Source organism: Pocillopora verrucosa, chromosome 5, assembly GCF_036669915.1.
Source record: "Pocillopora verrucosa isolate sample1 chromosome 5, ASM3666991v2, whole genome shotgun sequence".
Classification (NCBI taxonomy): domain Eukaryota; kingdom Metazoa; phylum Cnidaria; class Anthozoa; order Scleractinia; family Pocilloporidae; genus Pocillopora; species Pocillopora verrucosa.
In genome coordinates this window covers 16,991,292-17,015,202 of record NC_089316.1, presented here as the reverse complement: position 1 = coordinate 17,015,202, position 23,911 = coordinate 16,991,292, and the positions used below count along the sequence as shown (strand labels likewise).

The window sequence follows — 23,911 nt, the reverse complement described above, 5'->3', positions numbered from 1 at the left end:
AGTATTGAGCTAGTTTGTTATAAGTTGCAAAAGTTGTTCCTTTTCCTGCAATTTGATTGGTTACTTTAAAAAAAGTCTCGAAATATGATGGTTATTGTGTTTTAATAAAGCTTCCTCATTGGCTGGGAAAATGATACGATTTAGAGCAAAAAGTGGTACCATTCGTGAATACATTGCATTGATGAAAGCTAATCAGACTGCAAGGATCACAAGAAATTTAAAAATGGATATAATAAATTAATTGATTGATGGTTGATTAAGAAATTCTGGAGTGACTGATTTATCGTTTTGTTTTAATTCTAGTTGAACAACCATCCGTGACAGCCACAAGTTCTTGTGCAAACCTCATGAAGATAGAAACAAGTACAACCGGTCTGATATACTCAAACAACACTGGAAACTACCTAAAGAACATGAACTGCATCTGGAATCTGTCTGCCAACGAAAACATAGAACTGTTTTTCATGAAATTTGACACAGAGTACTGTTGCGATACTGTGTCTGTATACGACGGCAGTAGCTCCTCCTCCTCTTTGATCGGCGAATACAAAGGAGATGATCTGCCTGGAAGCCTCACTAGCTCGTCATACCAGCTTTATGTCTCTTTTAGAAGTGACGGTTCTGTCGTAAAGTCTGGATTTCAAGCTGCTTACCACTGTAAGATAAACATGTCCACCACAGATATTAAGAGCACTAAGTTTTTTGTCGATTTATTCATCATAAGCTAATTCCTGCCTATTTTATATTGTTTTTTTTTTTTCTTTATCTTCGTTGTTTGAAATAAACATCACCTCGTTGGAATGTGCGTGCAATCGCTAATTGAGTTTTCTCTAAGATCTATTTTGCTTTGAGGGGCTGTTCTTGACGGATATGTTTTAAAACGTCTTTCGATCGCTTTAAACAAGCTTTACACCTAATCTATATGAAAAATGAAACTAACTATTCGAATTGAATCCTTGTTCATAACTGAGCTGTCGGTTATAGAGAAAACGGAAGTTAGGACCCAAGACCTAAGAAACCATTTTTAATTTATTTTTTGATGGCAACGAGAGAGGTACGGAAGCCGAAAATGGACAATCCAAAATATTTTGCAAATCCGAAAAAATATTCAAAATCGATATCTTTTAGACAAACCGCTTTTGAAAAGTTTGTCAAATCGACAAAACAAATTCAAATCCGTGACTTTCTACTCATTTACCGAGCTTTAAAACTCTAGACCTTGCAGACCTTTACTTCTTTAATCCTCTAGAAAGACTAGAAATTTCCGGTTGAAATTCTCCACTCCAATTCTCTTCCTTTTCCGAAAAAAAAATGAACTTGAGTAGGGCCTTTGAACATAATTTTGGCCCCGGGGCTGGAATTTGAAGAACTAATTCTCAAGAGTTCAATTCCCACGGGGGAAAGAAGTTGAAGTTTCGAATTGGTCAATGCATAAGCATGACATTTGTCTCAGTACCTAGTACTGAGAGAAATGTCAGCCCTCTGTAATTGAATTTCACTTCTCAAAGACGCATCAACAACGTTTAAGCCCCATAAATGAGGCTTTATGTCTCGAATACATCGGAAAAGGGATATGCACTCGCTCTACTGCACAGTATGTCCGAAACTATCCTAGAGCATTCTCTTCATGCAAAAGAACTGGAAAATAAACTGAATTAAAAGGGAAGTTAATCAAAGACATAGTAAGTTTGGCTTTCTGTTAAAAACGAGAACTTTTCCAATATTTTACCTCAATGAAACCGACATCTCAGTGTTCACTACAAAACCGAAACAAAATTTAATATTTGAACTTGTTGTGGGCAAAACTGTCAAAGAAGTATGAAGAAGAGTGAAATGATAAAAAAAAAACAACGAACCTTATCTAAACAGGATCACCAAATAAAGCAATAACTTTCCACTTTTAGGCTGCGTTCCTTTAGGAGAATCCGGATCAGGATTTCTGATCTGTGGCGCTCCTTTCGAGCAAATCCATTTTCAGATTAGTGATCTGTCAAATCCACTCTGGACAAGGATTCATTGGATCACTGATCCAACGCGTTCCTTTGGGCGAAGGATCCGAAATTAATCATTTCGCCCAGCGGTGCTCAATTTCAAACAAGTAGGTACTTCATATATTGACCGGGAAGATGGTTGGCAATCGCTCCACAAATTCCGCGATAAACACAAAATAAAATCGATTTTGTAATTTTAAATCGATCGGCCACTGATCGCAGGCATTCAGGATCCATATCTTAATTAATACTTGCTTCTGTTTTAATACCATCGTTTGAGTTTACCATGAAAAAATGAGCCTCTAATGAATAGTGCGTGCTAAAAGCCCGTGCAGTTAGACGAGCCATTTAGGGAAGAGCTCAATAACCCATATGCATACTCCCAAAGGAACGCACCCTAAAACTCCGTTCCTTTCATGCACCGTGATCTGTGTGATCTTGGATCATAAATCCAAATCCGAATCCTCCCAAAGGAACGCACCCTTAGACTCAAGAATAAACTTGATTGCTTATGCATTCTCACGGGTTCAAGTCGATGTCTATCTCAAACAACATTCCGTTTCGTGTGTGGCCACTGCCAGAGTGTATTACGTTGGTATTTAAGGCTTACTTTTGATATAAATGAATATTACTCTAACTGAATTGCCAAAGGCTGGGGTTTTTCTTTAATGCAACTTGAGAAAATTGTAAACTGACTCCTTTCGCAAAACATGACAAATTTGCATATCATTTACGAAACCGGTTGCGCGACCTGTAAGTACTACATCATTAATCTTAAGTTTGCAGTGATTTAATTCAAATAAATGGCCAAATGCTTTTACCAGTAGTATGTAAGAATTGATGAGAATGTTTCTTTCACAAAATCCTTTGTTCTCAAAACGGTAAGTGAATTAAACTCTGAGGGTAACTGCGCGTGGCTTGTTTAATTCAATTACTTACCTTAAATCGTACCGTTGCACCAATTTTGCTTGAACATCATCACATTTATGTTAAATCAGAAGATATTTCCATACTATTAGGAAACTTTCCGGATGATAAATGTACTTTAACCGTTTTCTTCTGATCGTAAATTGATTTAAGAGCTTTTAGGACCAGATCCCAAACATAGCCAGGTCATTAGGGGTTGATAATTTTTTTTCCTTGACCATTTTATTTCCCCTATTTTTTGTTTACGAAATATGTTTATCTATGAACAAACGTTCTTTAAAGTAAATGATAACTCCTGGATTGTGGTAACACTGGAGATATTCGGTTACTAAGTTAGGGTAAATTTTTCCTTGTTCAAGGGGGCCTAAATCGACCTCAGAACGTCGGGAACACATATTGTTAAAACCAGACATTTGCTATGTTTTTTTAAAATAAATGTTAAGGGGAAGGGAAGATCGTTTCACGGATATCACGAGATTTTGAGACTTGAGTTGAATTCAAAAGATCACCTTCGATCCGCCATATTGGCGGGAAAGTATGGGCATACCAAGTGCACTTTCTTGTTTTTTTGGCGAGCAAAAATAACTGGAACCTTTTAATATCCATTTCGTGATTAGAACCATAACGTATGACGAAAATGAAGAGGCCAACGAAAGTTCGAAAGTTACAGACTATCGCAGTTAAGAACGAGTCTCTGTAAGAATCAAACAACTTGGGAAAGGAAAATTTTCAACTACCCTTCAAGTTTTCCATGCAGTTAGGTACCCGGGGGATGCACAAAAATGGCAACATTTTTGTTGCCATGGTGACGATGGATGATTGTTCTTGGCCGAAAGCTGTACTTACAAACATGATCAATGTCTCACAGGAAACTATCGCTTCTAGCCGTAATTTTACATCAGTCAAAGTAAAGCTTACCGTGAACTCTCAGTCTCATAATTAGGCTTATTGCATGGGTTCCTTTCTGTAAGGAATCATCATTGAAATGAGCTTCAAAGGAAGTTATATTTTCCTCGGGCTATTGATTCGCTAGTGTTCATCGTCAGAGGTTACTGACTCGCTAAAAATATCAAATTCAGCCGACAATTCCACCTTAAAGTGACAGCTACTTCAACAATGAGCCAGCGACCAAGCATGAAATGTTTAGGAGCATTTCATAGTAGGTTTCCCACCCCAGATATTATCTCGAAAGATAAAAACTAAGTTCTGGTAAGTAACAGAACGAAAAGTCAAAAATCACCTTCTTTAAAGGGGCGATTGACCCTGAAATCCACTCACCCTAGACGAAAGTAGAAACCACGTTTGTTCAGCGGATTTGATTTAAAGTATGTTTGTCACTAGGGACTCACTGCTGTCTCTTCATTTGTTTTGACCATTTGCCACTGTAGTTCTTTAAGCAAAATATTGTCGCTTTTATTCTTTTTTGCCTTAATGTATTTGATAAGACTATCTTTAGTAACAAGCCTATATTACAATCGACACAACATATGCTCCACGACCATGTACACGACGGTAGTAATACCTTTACTTTGAGTTACAACTCTTAGGTAGCCTTGCGGGGTAAGCTGTTGACAAAAGAAACAACACAGTCAACATAAGACGCCTTCCGCCGTCCTAAGATTGCCTTGAGCGTTGTCAAGTGTAGCATGGACAGTTCAACCTTCGACATCTCACATATTTTGAACTCCTTGAACACGATTGGATGATCGTACTTAATTGATTCTTACTGTGGGGCAATTATGACATCTTCGGTAACCTCCCTTACAGCATTCTCTAATTGAACTGCGTCAATTTCCGATTCACTGAGCTGCCTTCGTTTGGCCGCAAAGCGAGAAAGTACGAGTTAATTTGTTGCGGGGTCAAGAATTCTTCTATTGAAAACAGCCGCTCATGAAAAATTGAATGTACCACAGTAAAGATGAACAATATAACTAAGTGTGCTGTAAGTATTAAGTTGGATCGTTTAAATGGACGTGAGATTGAGAGATTTACATTTTAGGCAAATTTTTGTTTGTAAGTACGGCCTTCCACCAATAACAATAATTCATTGTTACCATGGCAACAAAAATGTTGCAACCTCTAAAAAAGGCATTTTTGTGCATTCCCCCGGGGTACCTAACTGCATGCAAAATTTGAAGGGTGGTTGAAAATTTCCATTTCCCAAGTTGCTTGATTCTTACAGACACTCGTTCTTAAATATTTGTTAGATTGAAATGCGTCCAAGCAAATCATCTGCATATACGTACCTAACACCTTTATTTATATACTATGAAAACCAAAGCTACGACCTTGTGGGATTTGTGTACAAAAACTTGAAATGGATTGAAACTATCAATTATTAACAAATTAAAACTAATAAGAACTAATTTTCCACTATGTCTTAGCTGATAGAGAGGCTAGTATAGTTAAATAGGTGAGAGGTCTAGCCATCCCACTACTGTAAGAGGTATTCTGACTTGTGTAGCATGAAGCGTTTGTCATCTTTTTATAGCTGTTGACACAATCCGCCTGATGGAAGGCGGCTCACCATTGATTGGAAGGGTTGAGGTTTTCCATAGCGGCCAATGGGGAACAATTTGCGACGACAGGTGGGACATAAACGATGCTAATGTAGTTTGCACACAACTCGGTCTCCCTCCAGCCACCCAAAATTAAAACTTTATTGTTGAGGTGTGCCAACTTAGGGATTGTTTTGTTTTGCTTTTTTTTTTTTTTTTTTTGACTTTGGAAATGACTGATTCAGTACAAGTCGTTTCGGAAAGGCTCTTTTAAAAAGGATTTTTTCATTTGAATCTTTTCTCTTCTTGGGGAAAGGGAGGAGAGGGTGTATGCTATTCTCTGAAATTCTTATTCATCCTTTTCGATTTCCATCAAATAGTTATTTTTTCAAATGATAAAGAAATACAAAGTCTGGCTGCTACGTTATATCACTAAAATATGGGCATGGATTTGGAATCCAACGCTTGATTTTTGCATGTCGAATACAAATGTTTAGAAAGTAATAGCAAGTAGTTTGCTACGGTGAATAAATGCATGCGCCATGTTTAGACTAGACGCGATATTCAAATAATTATGATATCATTGTTAAAAATTTCGAGATAGTTCTTCGGGGGTATCGATGGGATGATGACTTTTACGGCTAACGACTAAAGTCAATTTCTTACCGGTGTAGTCATCAGAAACATTTTAAAGGTTAATTTTTTCACAACCAGCGGTAAAAAGATTTTTCATGCCGTTTTAACAGTTATCTCCACTGAGGCCTTCTTCTTCAGGCTCCGGTTACCGCTATCAAATCAGAAATTATAATTGTCTAGTCGTTGTGTTAATCGTGATCATGAATGACAGTGTTGATATGTCGACAGTTTTAAGAGACCAAAAGGATCAGGTAGAAAAATAACATCATCGACCCACGAAAATTGAACGCCAGAGGACATTGTAGAGTTTTAAACAGTTTGCAAAGTCTGAATTTTAAATCATTTTATCAGCGTGGTCTTGGTCTTCCAGCGGCTCGTAATTAATCAAGCTTTTGAAAGATATCTCTAGGATAAAAACAGTTTGGGACTTGATAAAGAAACATGTTTAGCTTATTATGACGGTAGATGTAGTTGACGTCAACGTGGAAGGCAGTCACGAATTAAACTTTTGATCTTTGATACAAATAAATCATTACAGTAAAATTTGATTTTGTCACTGTCATACCAAAGTCAGTTCACGGACCGGAGCTATTTTCCTTTCATTGCTACGTACTTGGTTAAGCTTAGTTAACCCTTCCACTTCAAGGGGTAATTAACATGTAACTTCTCCCTATGATATCTCTACACGCAGACAAGTGATGGGAAAACCAGAAAAACACCGAGTTTTTTGCTAGTTTACCATGCAAACATTAACCAATGTTCAACTCTCGAAAGCTTAAACTTAATTGCTGAACATTCAAAATGAAGCTTTTAAAAACAAAACAAAAAGAATGAAAGAATGCGAGAACAAAAGTGGTAATGTTTATTCAAAATAAAAAATGTAACTGTGAATGTAAGAAGTAACGTATGTGGGAAAGTGGAGGCAACAGATAAAGAATAACAGATGGGAAAAAAAAAACCGAAAAGAAAAATTGCATTGAAGCTGTTAAAAACAAGAAAAAAAAAATTGTGCGGAAAAAAAAATCCAACAGAATTTGAATTATGGTGAATGAAAATAGTACCAGAACATAAGTATAACGTTTACAAAAATATAACTGTGAATGTAGGAAATAATGTAGGTGGGAAAGCGGAGTCAACAGATAGAGATAGCAGATGGAAAAAGACAGGAAAAAAACATCATAATTTATTTTAGGTATGAAGCAAAACAATATACTATCAGTTTACCTTATAAGGGAAGTAAACATACCCCTCTTTTACCTAGGCAGCGCGATTTTAATCAGTGGATTGTTGTGAAATATCATTCAAACATCACAAAGGTTCCCTTTGGCCGGGTTTTGAAGACATGGGACTTTGGCTCTGTATGATTTTCGTCTCTCTGGTTTTTAACCTTGAACAAAATTTATCCTGCATGGATGGTAAGATTACTTTCTTGCTTTAAGAAATTGGATAAACCTTTTTTTCTGTCTATATTAGTAAATCATCCTCAGCATTTTACTAAAACTGGAATGCATCATTTCAGAGACTTAAAACTGAAGGCTTAATTGATGGAGCCCTCAAACTACTTGCAGAATTTAAATGCTTTGTTACTTTTTAGTCTTTTTTTGTTGTTTATGAGGGAAAATTCTCTCTTTATTCACTTCTTTTGTCCTTCTAAGAAATTTGTGGAGAGGAGAGTACCACACTCGTCACTGCAGTAACTCAGTTTACCATATTTTCGTTACAAAAAAAAGTCCAACAGAGCTCTCGTAATGTCTTTCAAAAGACACGAGTTTCGCAATTTAAGATCCATTGATATTTCAATGGGCCAGACAGAATCAAGAAATAACAACATCTTACATAATAAGTGGAAATAGTTTTGCATTGGCTATTTGACCGAACTTCCATCGCAATAATTTTTTCGCGTCATCTGTCGTGTTGATTAAAACTCGGCATTCGAATCTTTTCTTCCGTGTTTGTAGGACCTCGCTTTGTTCTGTGGTCTGCACAAAATGGAGCTGACGAGTCAATTTTCCAGATTAAAGAAATAAACCCAAAAATGTTTTTACAGTGTAGACAAAGAAAATACTTCAAGTATGAAAATAACATAATATTGACTAAGCAGGGAAATCTTTCTAGTCGAAAAGTGGGTAGGATATTCGCGATAATTATTGTAATATTATTGATCATCGAGTTAATATGTATTTTTATCTTCCAATATTTAAGAAAGGTCTTAACTTCAATAGAGTTTTTTTAAGGCTTTTTGTAATATCGTTATTGAAACTGTACGTTCCCAACAAACAAATTGATTAATTGAAAAATTGAGCAAAAGTATAATTTGAAGGCGAGAATGCGACGCGACCAAAGAGGCCGCATGGGGAGTCCGCGTCGGTCTGTCTTTACCTTTATTCTCATGTTGATATTTTCCAGACAGAATCCTTCCTTTATGTGCAACCACTTAAGCGTGCATAGTCATTTAATGTACAGACGCACAAAACGCAAAATACAGCTTAAAAAGAATATTTTTAAATGATTGAAAGGCTTTAAAATGCTTTAAAAAGCTCCTCCTTTTTAAGGGGATTAAAACATACCGTAACGAATTTCAGTTATGCGTCTTGGTAGCTTTTCTAGCGAACTATGCAGCAGAAAAGGTCTTCTTAAAAACGCAATCTCACATTCAGATCGGTTAGGATAGAATTCGCGTTTCCCTGATTGGTTCCCTAACCAGCACAACGGACAAATAGAAATAATACAAACTCGATCCTCAAGCCGATCGATCCATAGAGAGGTCGCAGAAGCAATTTCCACTAGAGAACGGAATTGAGAACACCCCCCTATCTTCCGAAAGTCTTTGCAATTGCAAAACCATCTTCAAACAACAGCTGAAGGGACTCGTGAAGAGTCGAAACCATTGCAACAATGTTTGCTTTTGACAACTCTCTGGCGGAATACCTTACACCAAGTCTTGGTAATGAAGACGAAAACGATATCTCACCACCAAAGACGCCAGACTATCGTTGCAGTGACGAAAAGTGCAACCAAGAAATTGATGTCTTCAAAGATAAGAAAGATAATCAGAACCCATCAAAACCCATTACAAGCCGACCGAGACCTTCCAATTTATGCACTTCGCTTCGTGCCACCCACCAGGCGTAAAATATGGTTTCATTAAAAGCCGCAACGCAATAAGATTGCTTAGAACTTACTCTTCAGAAAAAAACTCCCGAAGAGGGCCTTTTGAAACTCAAACAACTCCTCAAAGTAAGGAGGTACCCAGAAAACAAAGAAAGGTCGCTGTCAGGGGTCAACTTTGCCTTTAGGCAATCGGCTCTTACACATATGCAAAGGCCAAAAGGTCACGAAGTATTGGCTTTCTTTCGCAACGTTTCACCCGGTAGTTAAAAATTCTAAACAAATATTGATAGAACATTGGAGTCTGATATATGATCAGCCCTGGCTGAAAACAATTCCTTCAAAACCTTCGACAGTCTCCTACATAAAGGGAAAATCCCTAGAGACTTGCTTGTGAGAGCAAAAATATAATTTGAAGGCGACAATGCGACGCGACCACAAAAGCCACACGGAGAGTCCGTGTCGGTCTGTCTTTACCTTTATTCTCAAATTTACATTTTTATTGGAAAATTGTTGATCGGTTTTTTGGAGGTCGAGCGAACGAGCTTACCAAATCGAAAAAGCGATTGATGTCGCATGATGCAAACACTGTTTCTACTACCCGTTAAACCTCGGTATCTAGTTATTGCTATAGAGAATCCAGACAAATATTGTAATAATCTATATGCGTGTTGTCATCTCCGATTAGCATGCTTAGCAACATCCAAAACTGTCTCAAAGGAGTAGAACTAAAGTAATTTGATGTTTTCTTGATTTTTCTTTTTAGATCAATGCCGTATCTTAGCATTTCCATCCACTCTGTTCTTCGTAGGAGAACGTCTAATTAACCACACCATAGCAAACATCAGTGTGATTGACAGGGACACGTGTGAATATCGTTGCTACCTGCACTATAACTGTGTCAGTGTTAACTTTTACTTTGGGCAAAATGGAGCAGAAGCACACAATTGTGAACTAAATAACTCAACGGTTAAAGAACACGAGAGGGATCTGGTGAAAGCAACGAGCTACGTATACCACGGAACGAATGTACGAGCTATTACATATCAATGTCAATTCTTTGGCTTTTAGCATTGAATTGGCGCTGAAGGCATATTCTTTAAAATCGTATTTAGAAAGGATTATGTACAAATCATGCATTATTTCTATTAAGTGCTATAAAGGGCGGTGCCATTAAGTATCTCTTGTAGATTTATTTCGAAATAATACTTAACAACTACTCACCTGAGTGGAAATGGCTGGTGGTGGCGAAGTGGCTGGGTAAATATTCACCGCTGGCCGCCGACACTAAGGTAAATAGTTATTTTAGTGTATGCTAAAACAGCGAGATGATACACAGAAAAATGATTCTAGAAAATTTATTCCTGCATGATTACCATTTTCAGGCGCGAATCCCGCGCAAATTGCCTAGAGGTGAATAGCAACGGATATTTGGAGTGTGAGTAGCCAATTAGAGCGCGCCTTAAACACTATCTACTTATATACTAAAGTTTGTTATGATTCCTGAAGGACGCTCGAGGCCACTTAGGAAAGCTCTTCATTCACCACAATCTTTTACATCTGTAGTCGCCCAAGAGAAAATAGGTGAAAGCTTAGATTTTTATGGGAAAAATATTTTTTATAGCTCTTTCAACTAAATGAAGAACAATTTAAAAAAATTAGTTTCATTTGCAATTTTTTCGTCGAGTAAAAAGTTAATGCAATTGTTAGTATTTTAATCTTACATTGATTTTTTCTGTCTTTAAGTTTACTAAACTTCTTTAGGGTAAAAGGAAGCATAAAAGTACAAATTTATGAAAATGCATTTAAATAGCAGTTAAAAATAATAAAAATATTATTTTATTCAAACCGAAATATATTAGTTTGAAGACATATTGTCCTAATGGTAAGTATGTGGGATTGTAAATCAAAAAGGTTTAATTGATCTTTCAGCGCTTTTCGCTTGTGGTGCCCTTGGGAAGAATATCTGGCACCCAAAATCCCATGCTAATTCATTTTGGTTCATTCATGCTAAAGAAACCTCCTGGGATTAGTCCTCGAAGTTAGGTAAATTTATCTCTGTTACAGGCTCTCCTTTCGAGTTCAGTAACGGGCCTTTTTCTCCGTTTTTCTTCAAGAATTTTTGTGCGCAATCACCATGCAAGAACACCGGAACTTGTCAGTCGGGTTTTACAAAACAACGGTATCGATGTCTATGTCCTAAAGGATTCATCGGCCACGATTGTGAAACAGGTAAGTCTTAAAATAAAATATAATTTGGTTTTATCAACAGAGTTGCTAATGTAAATTGTTCACCTTAAAGAGCTCCTGAAGTTGACGTCTCGAGCGTTTGCCTTCGTCAGAGCGAATAAAGGAATTCGGGGTTGCACCTCTCTGTTTATATGTGGAAAATGGAGCTATGTTATTTCAATTTTCTCTACATCGAGGCATACATGTAGTTCAGCGGGGTGCACTGAATTTGTTTGCGGAGTTTTTGCCAACGTTTATTTCTCTGTTTACTCTAATTATTAAACATATTAACATGAATGACCTACTTTATTAGTATGAGTACAACGCGACTCAGCTACCTGGGTGTGAATCGACCAAGCTGAGTAAAATATCGACTGGGTACGAGACGCCCTTGGTACAAAAAGACTGGAAACGGGTTTAAATATTAAGCCAACCAGCATGATTCGGTCATCTGTCACTTATTCCACTTAATCTTAGCTTCAAAGTGTAATTTTCTTGCGAAGTTTTTGCCATCTTTCCTTTGAGAGTGATGGACAGTGAGAAGTATCAATCGTTGCTCCATTGTTGACTATTTGGTTTCGGCCTTTGTCTTATTGGTGTGTTTAGCTTTTGGGCTAGACATTTTACTCTATGATACCCTTCTTTGTCAGGAAATAGAATTTTAAACAAGATATTTAACGTGTTTAATTTCTCGAACGGAGGCAGACTTCAGGGACTTTCAGGGTGTCACTGGTGAGGAAATAGAAATTGAATTAACAAGAGATTTAAGGAGGGTGGAAATAAAACAAGCAGCCAGCGAAAGTACGATTTTTCTCCCTTTGTTGTTAATGGTAATAAATTCGTTTATTTCTGTTTATTCTTATCGTTAAATAAAGTTTATGTAGGTATGTACGTAATTGTGATACTGAGATATGTATTTTTTTTCAATGACCATTGGGAGACTAGTCTCTTAGTTTGACCTTTGTTTATCCACGAAGCCGGATATGCTTAGCATCAATAAGTGTATTTGACGTGTCTAAGGTTCATCTCATATTAAAACAGATGTAGATGAGTGTCAGTTGGGCTCATTTACCTGCCATGCACAAGCGAACTGTGTCAATGATGTCGGATCCTACCACTGCACCTGTCAAGCTGGCTATGTTGGTGACGGAAAGTACCTTTGTACAGGTGTGTTAGTTTTCTATGGAGCAAGTTCTGTTCTCTGCTCTCAGTTGGAGTGCAGTAATTTGAGAATAACGTGGGTTACTGGGTTACATATAATCACAACAAGTAATGCGTCGAGTACGATAACCACAAATCCAAATCCTTTCTAATAGAGCGCGTTCAGTTTTGAACTAAGCTGAGCAAAACGCAACTGTCTTCAGCGGCTCAGCAGATCCTTCTTTTGGCAACTATGACGTTTGATTAATCGTTCAAAACTAGGCTGACAAATATAAACCCTTTGCGCAATGGTTCTTTAATAGTTTAAAGGAAATTTTTCAGTTTGGAGAGAGAGAAAGCAGTGAAACAGCTTATTGTAGTTGAAGACTGGGCTATTTTGAATAAACAAACTTCTTATATTTCAGTTTTTAAGGTCTCTTTGCATGATTTCTTCGAAGCAGATTAAGTCTCTGTCTCTGAATATCAACAGAAATAAGAATAATCATCTTAAAACAAAGCAATCTTTCTTAGCACCGAACTTACCGAATATTAAATTTGCGAGTACTCTTGCCTTAAGTGCGTATCTTCTTTCAATATCATTATTATTAATATCATAACCATTTATTTGTTAATCTCTTGTTATCACATAAACTGCAGTGTTATACAGGGATTTGCGGCCCTGAGAAAAGTTGTAACAACACACGTGAAAAAAAATCGTATTTTTTCACGTATGTTGATATAGCCAATCAGCTGCTGACACGTCACTCGCCTCTAGCGCCACTCGGTCAGGTTAATGAATGAACGGCAAAGTCTTCACGATTCTCAATACAAGTTGTTTGTCGGAGGTTTCTCGAATTATGGCGGCTAAAGTACTGAAAAATCCGTATCGCTGACCGTGAGGTTCAAACTTTCTTCGAAGGGGAAGAAAACCAATGTACTAAAAGAAAAACCAAAAGTTAGTTATTCATTGGCTTTGGTGTTAGCGTTTCTCTCGGCTGAGAGTGAGAATCTACAGCTGGAAGATTTGTCACTGGCCGACTTTGGCCGTGTATCTGAAAGACTTCTTCTATCGTAAGGACAATAAATGATATTTTTTTTTGTAATCATTATTCAACGCAATTTGCATCTTAAGAGTTAGCGCCAACGCACTCTACGATTGTTATTTGGGGATTGTTGTTTCATTTATTTTCATTCATTCAAGAAGTAGGCTTTTCTTCTCAGTAAGGGGCTATTGTGGTTATATGATAAACAAAATAATACATGGTTGCTTGTAGATATGGAATTCCTCTTCTCGTGTTCAACTCGACATTCCACTCGTTGGCTGCGCTCACTCGTGAGCTATCGAGTTAAAAACTCGAAGAGAAATACCATATCTACGCGTGCCCATGTATTAGTCTCTATTTCTCTTTTCACGATTTTTTTTAAGAAATCCGTGTCTCTGAAGATAACCATAATAATTATTAAAACCAAACAACTGCATAATACCATTTCAATCTTACTCAGAGGACCAAGTAACCCTTTCGTGGATTAAGCATAATACTAACCAATTAAAATCTCAATTTGACTTAAGCTGTTACTATTTGTTGATTGCAAACGTAGACGTGGATGAATGTCGAATGGGTACCTACTATTGCCACGAGTTTGCTCAATGTGTAAATGTGATTGGCTCATATGATTGTGTTTGCCAACCTGGATATACAGGAGACGGAGAACAGTCCTGCACGGGTAGGTTTGCTAGTTAAGAAAAATTGTAGTATTGATCTTTATGGTAATGAATATTGATAACTTGATTGAATGATTAATAATAGAAATTGAATTGAGTGAAGTGCAACTTGGTCTGAAATGATACGTGTGATTTGAAATTACGAGTATGAATTTAGACCAAAATTGCACGACACGAAGTTTATCATTTTGTTACATCCATTTTGAAATCGCAAAATTCAATCGGACAAATACAGAATTTTTTAGTCTGTACAAATACTTTATTGATCTAGTATTGAGCTAGTTTGAAATAAGTTGCAAAAGTTGTCTTTCATTTTCCTGCGATTTGATTGGTTACTTTAAAAAAGTCTCATCGGCTGGGAAAAATGATACGATTATTCTCTTTTCATGATATTTTTTAAGAAATGCGTGTCACTGAAATAATCATGATGACTATTTAAACTGAACAACTGCATAATACCATTTCAATCTTACTCAGAGGGCCAAGTAACACGTTGGTGGATAAAGCGTAATACTGACCAATCAGAATCTTAATTTAACTCAAGCTGTTTCTATTTGTTGATAGCAAATATAGACGTGAATGAATGTCAAACGGGTTCTTACTCTTGCCACGAGTTTGCTCAATGTGTAAATGTGATTGGCTCATATGATTGTATTTGCCAACCTGGATACACAGGAGATGGTGAACATTCCTGCGCGGGTAGGTTTGCTGGTTAAGAAAAATTGTAGTATTGATCTTTATTGAACTGAGTGGAGTGCATTTGGTCTGATACGTGTGATTTGAAATCACGAGTATGAATTCAGACCAAAATTGCACGAAACGAAGTTTAATTATCATTTTATTACATCCATTTTGAAATCGCAAAATTCAGTCGGACAAATACAGCATTTTTTAGTCTGTACAAATACTTTTTATTAATCCAGCATTGAGCTGGTCTGTAATAAGTTGCAAAAGTTGTTCATTTTCCTGCAATTTGATAGGTTACTTTAAAAAAGTCTCAAAATATGATAGTTTTGTTTCAGTAAAACTTCCTCATCGGCTGGGAAAAATGATACGATTTAGAGCAAAAAGTGGTACCATTCGTGAATAAATTGTGTTGATGAAAGCTAATCAGATTGCAAGAATACAAGAAAATTTAAAATGGACATAGTAAATCAATTGATTGATGGTTGATTAAGAAATTCTCGAGTGACTGATTTATCGTGTTGTTTTAATTATAGTTGAACAACCATCCGTGACAGTCACAAGTTCTTGTGCAAACCTCATAAAGATAGAAACAAGTACAACCGGTCTGATATACTCAAACAACGCCGGAAACTACCTAATCAACATGCACTGCATCTGGAATCTGTCTGCCAACAAAAACATAAAACTGTTTTTCATGAAATTTGGCACAGAGTACTGTTGCGATACTGTGTCTGTATACGACGGCAGTAGCTCCTCCTCTTCTTTAATCGGCAAATATAAAGGAGATGATCTGCCTGGAAGCCTCACTAGCTCGTCAAACCAGCTTTATGTCTCTTTTAGAAGTGACAGTTCTGTCGTAAAGTCTGGATTTCAAGCTGCTTACCACTGTAAGATAAACATGTCCACCATAGATATTAAGAGCACTAATTTTTTGTCGATTTATTTGTCATAAGCTAATTCTTGCCTATTATTGTTTTTTTTTCTATCAGTCCAAGGCCAATCCTTTGTAAAGGCTTCAAGTTCATGTACAAACCTGCTGAAAGTGGAATCATACGCAAGTGGAATCATATTCTCTAACATGCATGGAGAATACAGCTACGGCATGAATTGCAGCTGGAGTATTTTTTCAAATCTAAGTCTGGAACTTTCCTTTACTCGGTTTCAAACTGAAAGAGGTTCTGATCCTGTTACTGTTTACGATGGCTCATCTTCTTCTTCTCCACCGATCGGGCGCTATGATGGAGACTCGCTGCCAGAAAGAATTTCAAGTTCTTCTCACGAGCTTTTTGTCACTTTTACCAGTCATGGTTCAGTTTCAAGGTCTGGATTTGTGGCGAACTACCACAGTAAGGGCTTTCTTATAGGAAATTGAACTTTATAGTCAACGAAGAAAGAAGCTTCGACTACGTTCTGTCCTCTCATAATGCACGCTGGAAACGGCTAAAGCGGGAAAGTGCTGTAGGGGAGAAATAGGAGACGTAGTCGATTGTTTTCTCTACTTACAGCTGCTTCCTTAGTGCTTTAAAACAAAAGAGAGAACAGTCCAGGCTTTTTTGTTTGTTTTATAAAAAAACATTATTTTTCCATTCGTTTGCACACAATTTCCAAAACAAACCATATTTCCAATTGAACAGAGATGGCATGAGCGTGCATCTGTACTCTCTTAAAGTAATCTAGAATATAGATTTGTAAAAATGTTTGACAGAGACGCCAGTTGGATATGTATTAAATTATTGTTGTTGTTTTGTAATGTGTTATTTTCAAACACAAAACTATACTGAACAAGTGGTAGCTGTTTCTGAGTTTTAAACTACCGCACTAACCGTTCTTTCTCATTCAGCTTGAAACCATCAAAAACTTGGACATTTCGTTTATTGATCTCTCTGGTGTTTTTTGTTTCTGCTGTCGGCGATAATAATTTTTGTCATTTCGGCACTTGAAACGTTTTTATAACTCTCTTTGGTTCTTATCTTGCTACGTAACAGCTCAACCTTTTCATCAGTTCCTTGTTCCGAAATTTCACTTTCTATCCCCTGCGTAATTTGTGTTGTTAGCTACAGGTTGTTCTGTAAAATTTCAAGCTAAGAGGTCATTTATATATTCCTTTTCTAGATCATATCAGATGTCCGAGTCAAAAACCACAACAATGTATATAAAAAAGATAACTTAAAAATTTAAAAAATAAGCAAACAAACAAAAACGAAAAACCAAGAAAGAGAAATCCGAAAATTGGTAGGCCTTAAAAAGGGTGTCGACAGCGTGATACCAATTATTTGCGCGTCTGTATTCTGGTAACACACGTTGTTTTGGCAATCTAGGGCGTTTGTTATGATGTATGCATATATTGATATACCAGCGAGAATGCAAGAAAGCACGTGCAAAGACCTCTACAACACTCCTGTCGCATACAACAAGTGTCAAATACTATAAGACGTTTGAAGACGTTATGATGATCGTTGGCAAAATAAAGAAAGTCGTTTCAAGGCCATTGAAATGACTTGTGTGGATCTTGAATAAGAAATAGGGATTGAAGCCGGTATGTCCCATTTCAACCGAGTCTGTAGGTGATTATGCGAGTTTATTCGCTTTTTCTTTCCCCCTGTGACCCCACTATGTACTATTTTCCTTTTGTTTTTCAGTCTCAGGAAAGCTATTTGCCACAGCCTCAAGTTCATGTGCAAACGTTTTGACTGTTCGGTCCAGTACAAGTGGAATGATATATTCAAACAGAGATGGTTCCCACTCCGACAACATGTACTGCGGTTGGAGCATATCTTCTAATACCAACCTGGAACTGATATTTTTCAGATTCGATACGGAAAGCAGTTTCGATTTTGTCTACGTGTACGATGGAGGATCCCCGTCCTCACCTTTGATCGGGCAATATCATGGAAATTCTTCGCCTGCAGCCATTACAAGCTCATCCAATAAGCTTTTTGTCATCTTCACCAGCGATGGCTCAATTGTAAGGTCTGGATTTGCAGCAAGCTACCACGGTAAGGAATATATTCATTCCTGTTGACCTTAAGAAATTACTGCCATCTGGGAAAAAAGGGAAACTTTCAAGAAAAAAAAAGATTAAGGAGACGATTGCAGTATCAATAGCCCTTTAGTAAGTAGTAGTAAGCCACTCTTCGCGCTTTAATACAAACTTGAATGTCTAGCGCGGAAACGGCGAAGGTCTTTAATGCATGATTGCTCGTGTATATGTTTAAAAAGGCCATGAAATGTGATTTGATGTTCTTTAGAGACATCAGTTAGACTCAATGATTACCACAAATGCACCATCGAGGTATCTAAAAGCTCAATGCTAAATTCCATTTGTTGTTACTCTTAGTATTATCATACATTTTTCGGGTTACTCAAACGATGCCTTAAGAGCAATGGTCAGTAACTTTCGAACTTTTAAAAAAAGATCACGGCCACTTAACCTCACCGATCTGGCTGAAATCTGGTACGAAGGCTAATTTTAGGGTCCTAACCACGAAGTGGGTATTAAAAAGTTCCAGTTGTTTTTGCTTGACAGAAAGTCGTTAAAGCCGACCAAGTCCGCCTATACTTGCCCGCCAACATGGCGTATCGAAGGTGTTCTTACGACTTCGACTCCAGTCCTGTCGTAAAGATTTCCTAAAATCTCTTGAGATAAATAAAAAGATCTACCCTTTTCCTTCACATTTATTGGAAAAATGTGGGAAATGACAGATTTTGATTACAGGTTATCCCAACGTTAAAAGGTCGTTTTGCGCGCCTTGAACAGTAAAAAATTTACCCCAACTTGTTAGCCTTATATCTCTAATGTTACCTCGATCCAGAAGTTGCCATTTACTATATGGCACAATGTTTGCTTATGGATGAATTGAATCCACTAATAAAAAAACGGGGAAATTTAAAGGTCAAAGGAGAAAATTTATTAATTTATGATGACTTAGCTATAGTTGGGACCAGCTCCTAACCAGCTTACCGGTCAGAAGTAAAGTCCAAGTAGTTATTTCGCCCAGAATGAAAGCGAATTTCTAATATTGTGGAAGTATCTGTTGATTTTGGGCAAAAGCGAATATATATGGGCGACATTGTCGCAATGGGATAAATATTTGGTTACCCATATAATGCAAATAATAGATCCGGTATTGACGCACGGAGGGGTTGATTTCACTTAACCATTTTTTGTACGAAAAATTTCGAAAAAAAAGAAGATTTTTGTGAATTCCAGCCCCGTTTATTTGGTGGTGGTTAGTGACTTGCTCAAAATCTGAGCCTGTAAGCTACATTTGCAGTTGATCCTCCTTGTCACGCCAACGATTTAGATTTTCTTCGTTAAGATCTTAATTTCATTTTTCGTATCTTTCAATTTTCTTATCAGTATAAAGGCAACCAAACCTTTCAGGATACTTCCTTGCAAATTTTTTTTCACCAACGGTCAGCGCAAAATACTCACATGAAGCGCCCTTATTAGGGCAGACATGAATTAAGTGTTGTTTGAAATAAACATCACCTCGTTGGAATGCGCGCGCAATGAGTTTGCTCTAAGATCTATTTTGCTTTGAGGGGCTGTTCTTGAAGGATATTTTTTTAAAACTCCTTTCGATGGCGTAAACTAGGTTTACACTTAATCTATATGAAAAATGAAACTGTGAATTCGAATTGAATCCTTGTTCATAACTGAACTGTCGGTAAAGAAAACGGAAGTTAAGACCCAAGCCCTTAGAAACCATATTTCATTTATTCTTTGATGGCAACGAGAGAGGTACGGAAGCCGAAAAGGGACAATCCAAAAATGTTTTGCAAATCCGAAAAAATATTCAGAATCGATATCTTTTAGACAAATCGCTTTTGAAAAGTTTGTCAAATCGACAAAACAAATTCAAATCCGTGACTTTCTACTCATTTACTGAGCTTTAAAACTCTAGACCTTGCGGACCTTTACTTCTTCAATCGTCTAGAAAGACTTGACATTTCCGGTTCAAACTCCATCCCAATTCTCTTCCTTTTTCAAAAAAAAAAAAAATGAGCATGAGTAGGGCATTTGAACATAATTTTGGCCCCGGGGGTTGGAATTTGAACAACTAATTTTCAAGAGTTAAATTTTCACGGGGGAGGGAAGTTGAAGTTTCGAATTGATCGATACATAAACATGACACTTGTCTCAGTACCTACTCTAGCCCTCAGTAATTGAATTTCGCTTCTCAAAGACGCATCAACAACGTTTAAGCCCCATAAATGAGGCTTTATGTCTCGAGTACATCGTAAAAGAGATGTGCACTCGCTCTATTGCATGGTATGTCCGGAACTATCCTCAGCAAACCTTGAGAAACCGCTCTTGATCAACATTATTCTAGAGCATTCTCTTCATGCAAAGATATGGAAAATAAACTGGATTAAAATGGAAGTTAATCACAGACATAGTAAGTTTGGCTTTCTTTTAAAAACGAGAACTTTTCCAATATTTTACCTCAACGAAACCGACATCTCAGTGTTCACTACAAAATCAAAACAAATTACAATATTTGTACTTGTTGTGGGCAAATTTGTCAAAGAAGTATGAAGAGGAGTGAAATGATAAAAAACCACGAACCTTATCTAAATAGGATCCTAAAATAAAGCAATAAATTTCCGCTTTTAGACTCAAGATTAAACTTGATTGCTTGTACATTCTCACAGGTTCAAATTGATGTCTATCTCAAAGAACATTCCGTTTCTTGTGTGTGGCCACTGCCAGAGTGTATTACGTTGGTATTTAAGGCTTACTTTTGATGTAAATGAAAATTACTCTGCCAGAGGTTGGGGAATTTCTTATGCTGCAAACTTGAGAAAATGGTGAACTGACTTCTGTTGGAAAACATGGTTAATTTACGTATCATTTGCGAAACCGACTGCTTTTACCAATAGTATATAAGAATTGATGAGAATGTTTCTCTCACAAAATCTTTTGATCTCAAAATAGTAAGCGAATTAAACTCTGAGCATAATTGCGCGTGGCTTGTTTAAATTCAATTAGTTACCTAAAATCGTTGCAGCAATTTTGCTTGAACATCATCACATTTATGTTAAGTCAAAAGATATTTCCATACTATCAAGAAACTTTCCGGACGATAAATGTACTTTGACCGTTTTCTTCTGATCGTAAATTGATTTAAGAGCTTTTAGGACTAGGTCCCAAACAGGACATTACGGGTTGATAATTTTTTCCTTGACCATTTCATTTCCCCCATTTTTGTTTATGAAATCTGTTTATCTATGAACAAACTTGGTTCACAGTAAATGGTAACTCCTGGATCGAGGTAACACTGGAGATATTCGGTTACTAAGTTGGGGTAAATTTTCCTTTGTTCAAGGCGGCCTAAAGCGACCTTAGAACGTTGGGATTACATTCTGTTAAAACCAGACATTTGCCATGTTTTTTTTAAATAACTGCTAAGGGGAAGGGAAGATCGTTTCACGGCTATCACGAGATTTTGAGAAACTTTACGATAGGATCCGATTTGAATTCAAAAGATCACCTTCGATCCGCCATGTTAGAGGGCAAGTATAGGCAGACCAAGGGCACTTTCCCGTTTTTTGGCAAGCAAAAATAACTGGAACTTTTTAATATCCATTTCAGGATTTGGACCATAAAGTAAGACTTCATGCCATATTTCAGCCAAATCGACGAAATGAAGAGGCCGATGAAAGTTCGAAAGTTACAGACTATCGCAGTTAAATGTTTTTTTTAGATTGAAATGCGTCCAAGCAAATCATCTACATATACTTACATAACGCCTTTATTTATATACTATGAAAACCAAAGCTACGGCCTTGTGCGGTTTGTGTAAAAAAACTCGAAATGGATTGAAACTATCAATTTTGAACAAGTTAAAACTAATAAGAACTAATTTTCCACTATGCTCCTAGCTGATAGAGAGGCTATTATAGTTAAATAGATGAAAGGTCTAGCCATCTCGCTACTTTAAGAGGTATTCTGGCTTGTGTAGCATGAAGCGTTTGTCATCTTTTTATAGCTGTTGACACAATCCGCCTAATGGAAGGAGGCTCACCATTGGTTGGAAGGGTAGAGGTTTTTCATAGCGGCCAATGGGGAACAATTTGCGACGACTGGTGGGACATAAACGATGCTAATGTAGTATGCAGACAACTCGGTCTCCCTCCAGCCACCCAAGCCTTTAGATGGGCTACGCATGGACGAGGTTCTGGTCAGATATGGATTGATAATATTCATTGCTCAGGATACGAGTTACACATAGACGAGTGCAACCATGGTGGATGGGGAAATCATGATTGTGCACACTACGAAGACGCTAGTGTAGAATGCTCCTCTATAATCCCTTGATCGGGTGAATCTTATCGCAATTTTCTGTTTGAATTGCTCACCTGAATGTAACTGAAGAACAAAGAAACAGAATTTTCAAAGTTTCTTGAATTTTTTCAGCTCTTTCGATGAATAGTTACTGAAAAGCATGCTGAAGGGCCTAATCCAACAACATTCTTCGCGCTTTTCCCTCAAACTTCGTTGTTCAGGTGTGGGATTTTTTTTGTTTTGCTTTTTTTTCCGACTTTAGCAATGACTGATTCAGTGCAAGTCGTTCCGGAAAGGCTCTTTTCTGGCTGCTCCGTAATATCACTAAAATGAGGTCGTTGATTTGGTATACGAAACCAACACTTGATTTTTGCATGTTGAATACAAAGGTTTAGCAATTAATAGCGAGTAGTTTACTTCGGCGACTAAACGCATGCGCCATGTTTAGACTAAACGCAATATTCAATTAATTATAATAGCATTGTGAATAATTTCGAAATAGTTATTCAAGGGTCTCAATAGGGTGATGGCTTTTACGGCTAACTGTATAGTTATCAGAAAAACTGTAAAGGTTAATTTTTTCACAACCGATGGTAAAAAAAAAAAATGTCATGTCATTTTAACGGATAACCCCACTGAGACCTTCTTTAGGCGCTGGTTACCATCAAATCAGAGATTAGAACTGTCTAGTCGTTATGTTAATCATCAAGAGTGACAGTGTTGATATGTCGACAGTTTTAAAAGATCAAACGGATCAGGTAAAAAAATTACATCATCTACCCACGAAAATTGAACGCCAGAGGACATTGACACACTCAATGCTGCCAAGATCTTTCTAGAGTTTTAAACAGTTTGCAAAGTCTGAATTTTAAATCATTTTAGCAGCGTGGTCTTGGTATTCCAGCGGATCGTAACTAATCAAGCTTTTCAAATATAACAACTGTGAAAATCTAAAGAAGTATCAATCTAGGGGAATTCATGCGTTTGCTTTCTTGAAGTTGTTGTTGTGATTGTCTAAGGTCCCTTTTAGTCAGAAATTATAACTTTTTTTTTGTTGTTAATCATACTGTTAGTACTTAATGTTCCGCTGATTAAAAGATTAAATTACAACTCTGATTAAGAAATTTCTTAGTATCTCTTGAGGGTTCAGCATTATTACAATTCAAAGTGTGCTACACTACATGGAAAGGTTGTTTATGACGGAAATTTTTTTGGGTAACATGGTGTAATCATCCTTCATGAGGCTATTTTCGTGCAACCGTTAAGAAGTCACATTGAGTTAGCAACAAAAAACATATTTAGGGTACTCTGTGCGAGGGAAATCTAAATATTATTGCAAAAGGTCTGGTACTTTACATTAAATTCGGCAAAGTAGACACGAGAAGAGATCGAAGAGAAGGCCGTGGGCTTTACATACTCAGCTTTAGATCGCACAACATACAATCAGTGAAAATAAAATTTCATTAAATCAATTATTGCATGACCAACGGAAGGAGATAATGTTAAAGATGTAGCCTTCCTCAAACGAAAAGTTACAATATGGTTTGCCATATCTCGACATAAAGCAAACAATACAACACAAAAAGCAAACATCGGCGAATGACGATCTGTTACCGCAAATAATAGCCCTAGAGTTATCTATAATTTTATGATGATAAAGTCGTGTGATTTTGTTAAAGGC

At 37.0% G+C, this 23,911-nt stretch overlaps 1 protein-coding gene and 1 pseudogene across 1 annotated transcript; both read left to right on the top strand.

Moving 5' to 3' along the window:
• The window catches only part of LOC131787595 (uncharacterized), a 43,910-nt pseudogene that overhangs the window by 10,440 nt on the left and 9,559 nt on the right, over positions 1 to 23,911 (top strand).
• Positions 348 to 22,263, top strand: LOC136281086 (deleted in malignant brain tumors 1 protein-like). The gene is made up of 10 exons (XM_066167296.1): positions 348 to 657; positions 9,927 to 10,189; positions 11,278 to 11,392; positions 12,431 to 12,556; positions 14,129 to 14,258; positions 14,797 to 14,951; positions 15,473 to 15,826; positions 15,929 to 16,285; positions 17,579 to 17,935; positions 21,935 to 22,263. The coding sequence occupies exons 1-10, from the start codon at positions 348 to 350 to the stop codon at positions 22,261 to 22,263; spliced, it is 2,496 nt and encodes an 831-aa protein (XP_066023393.1).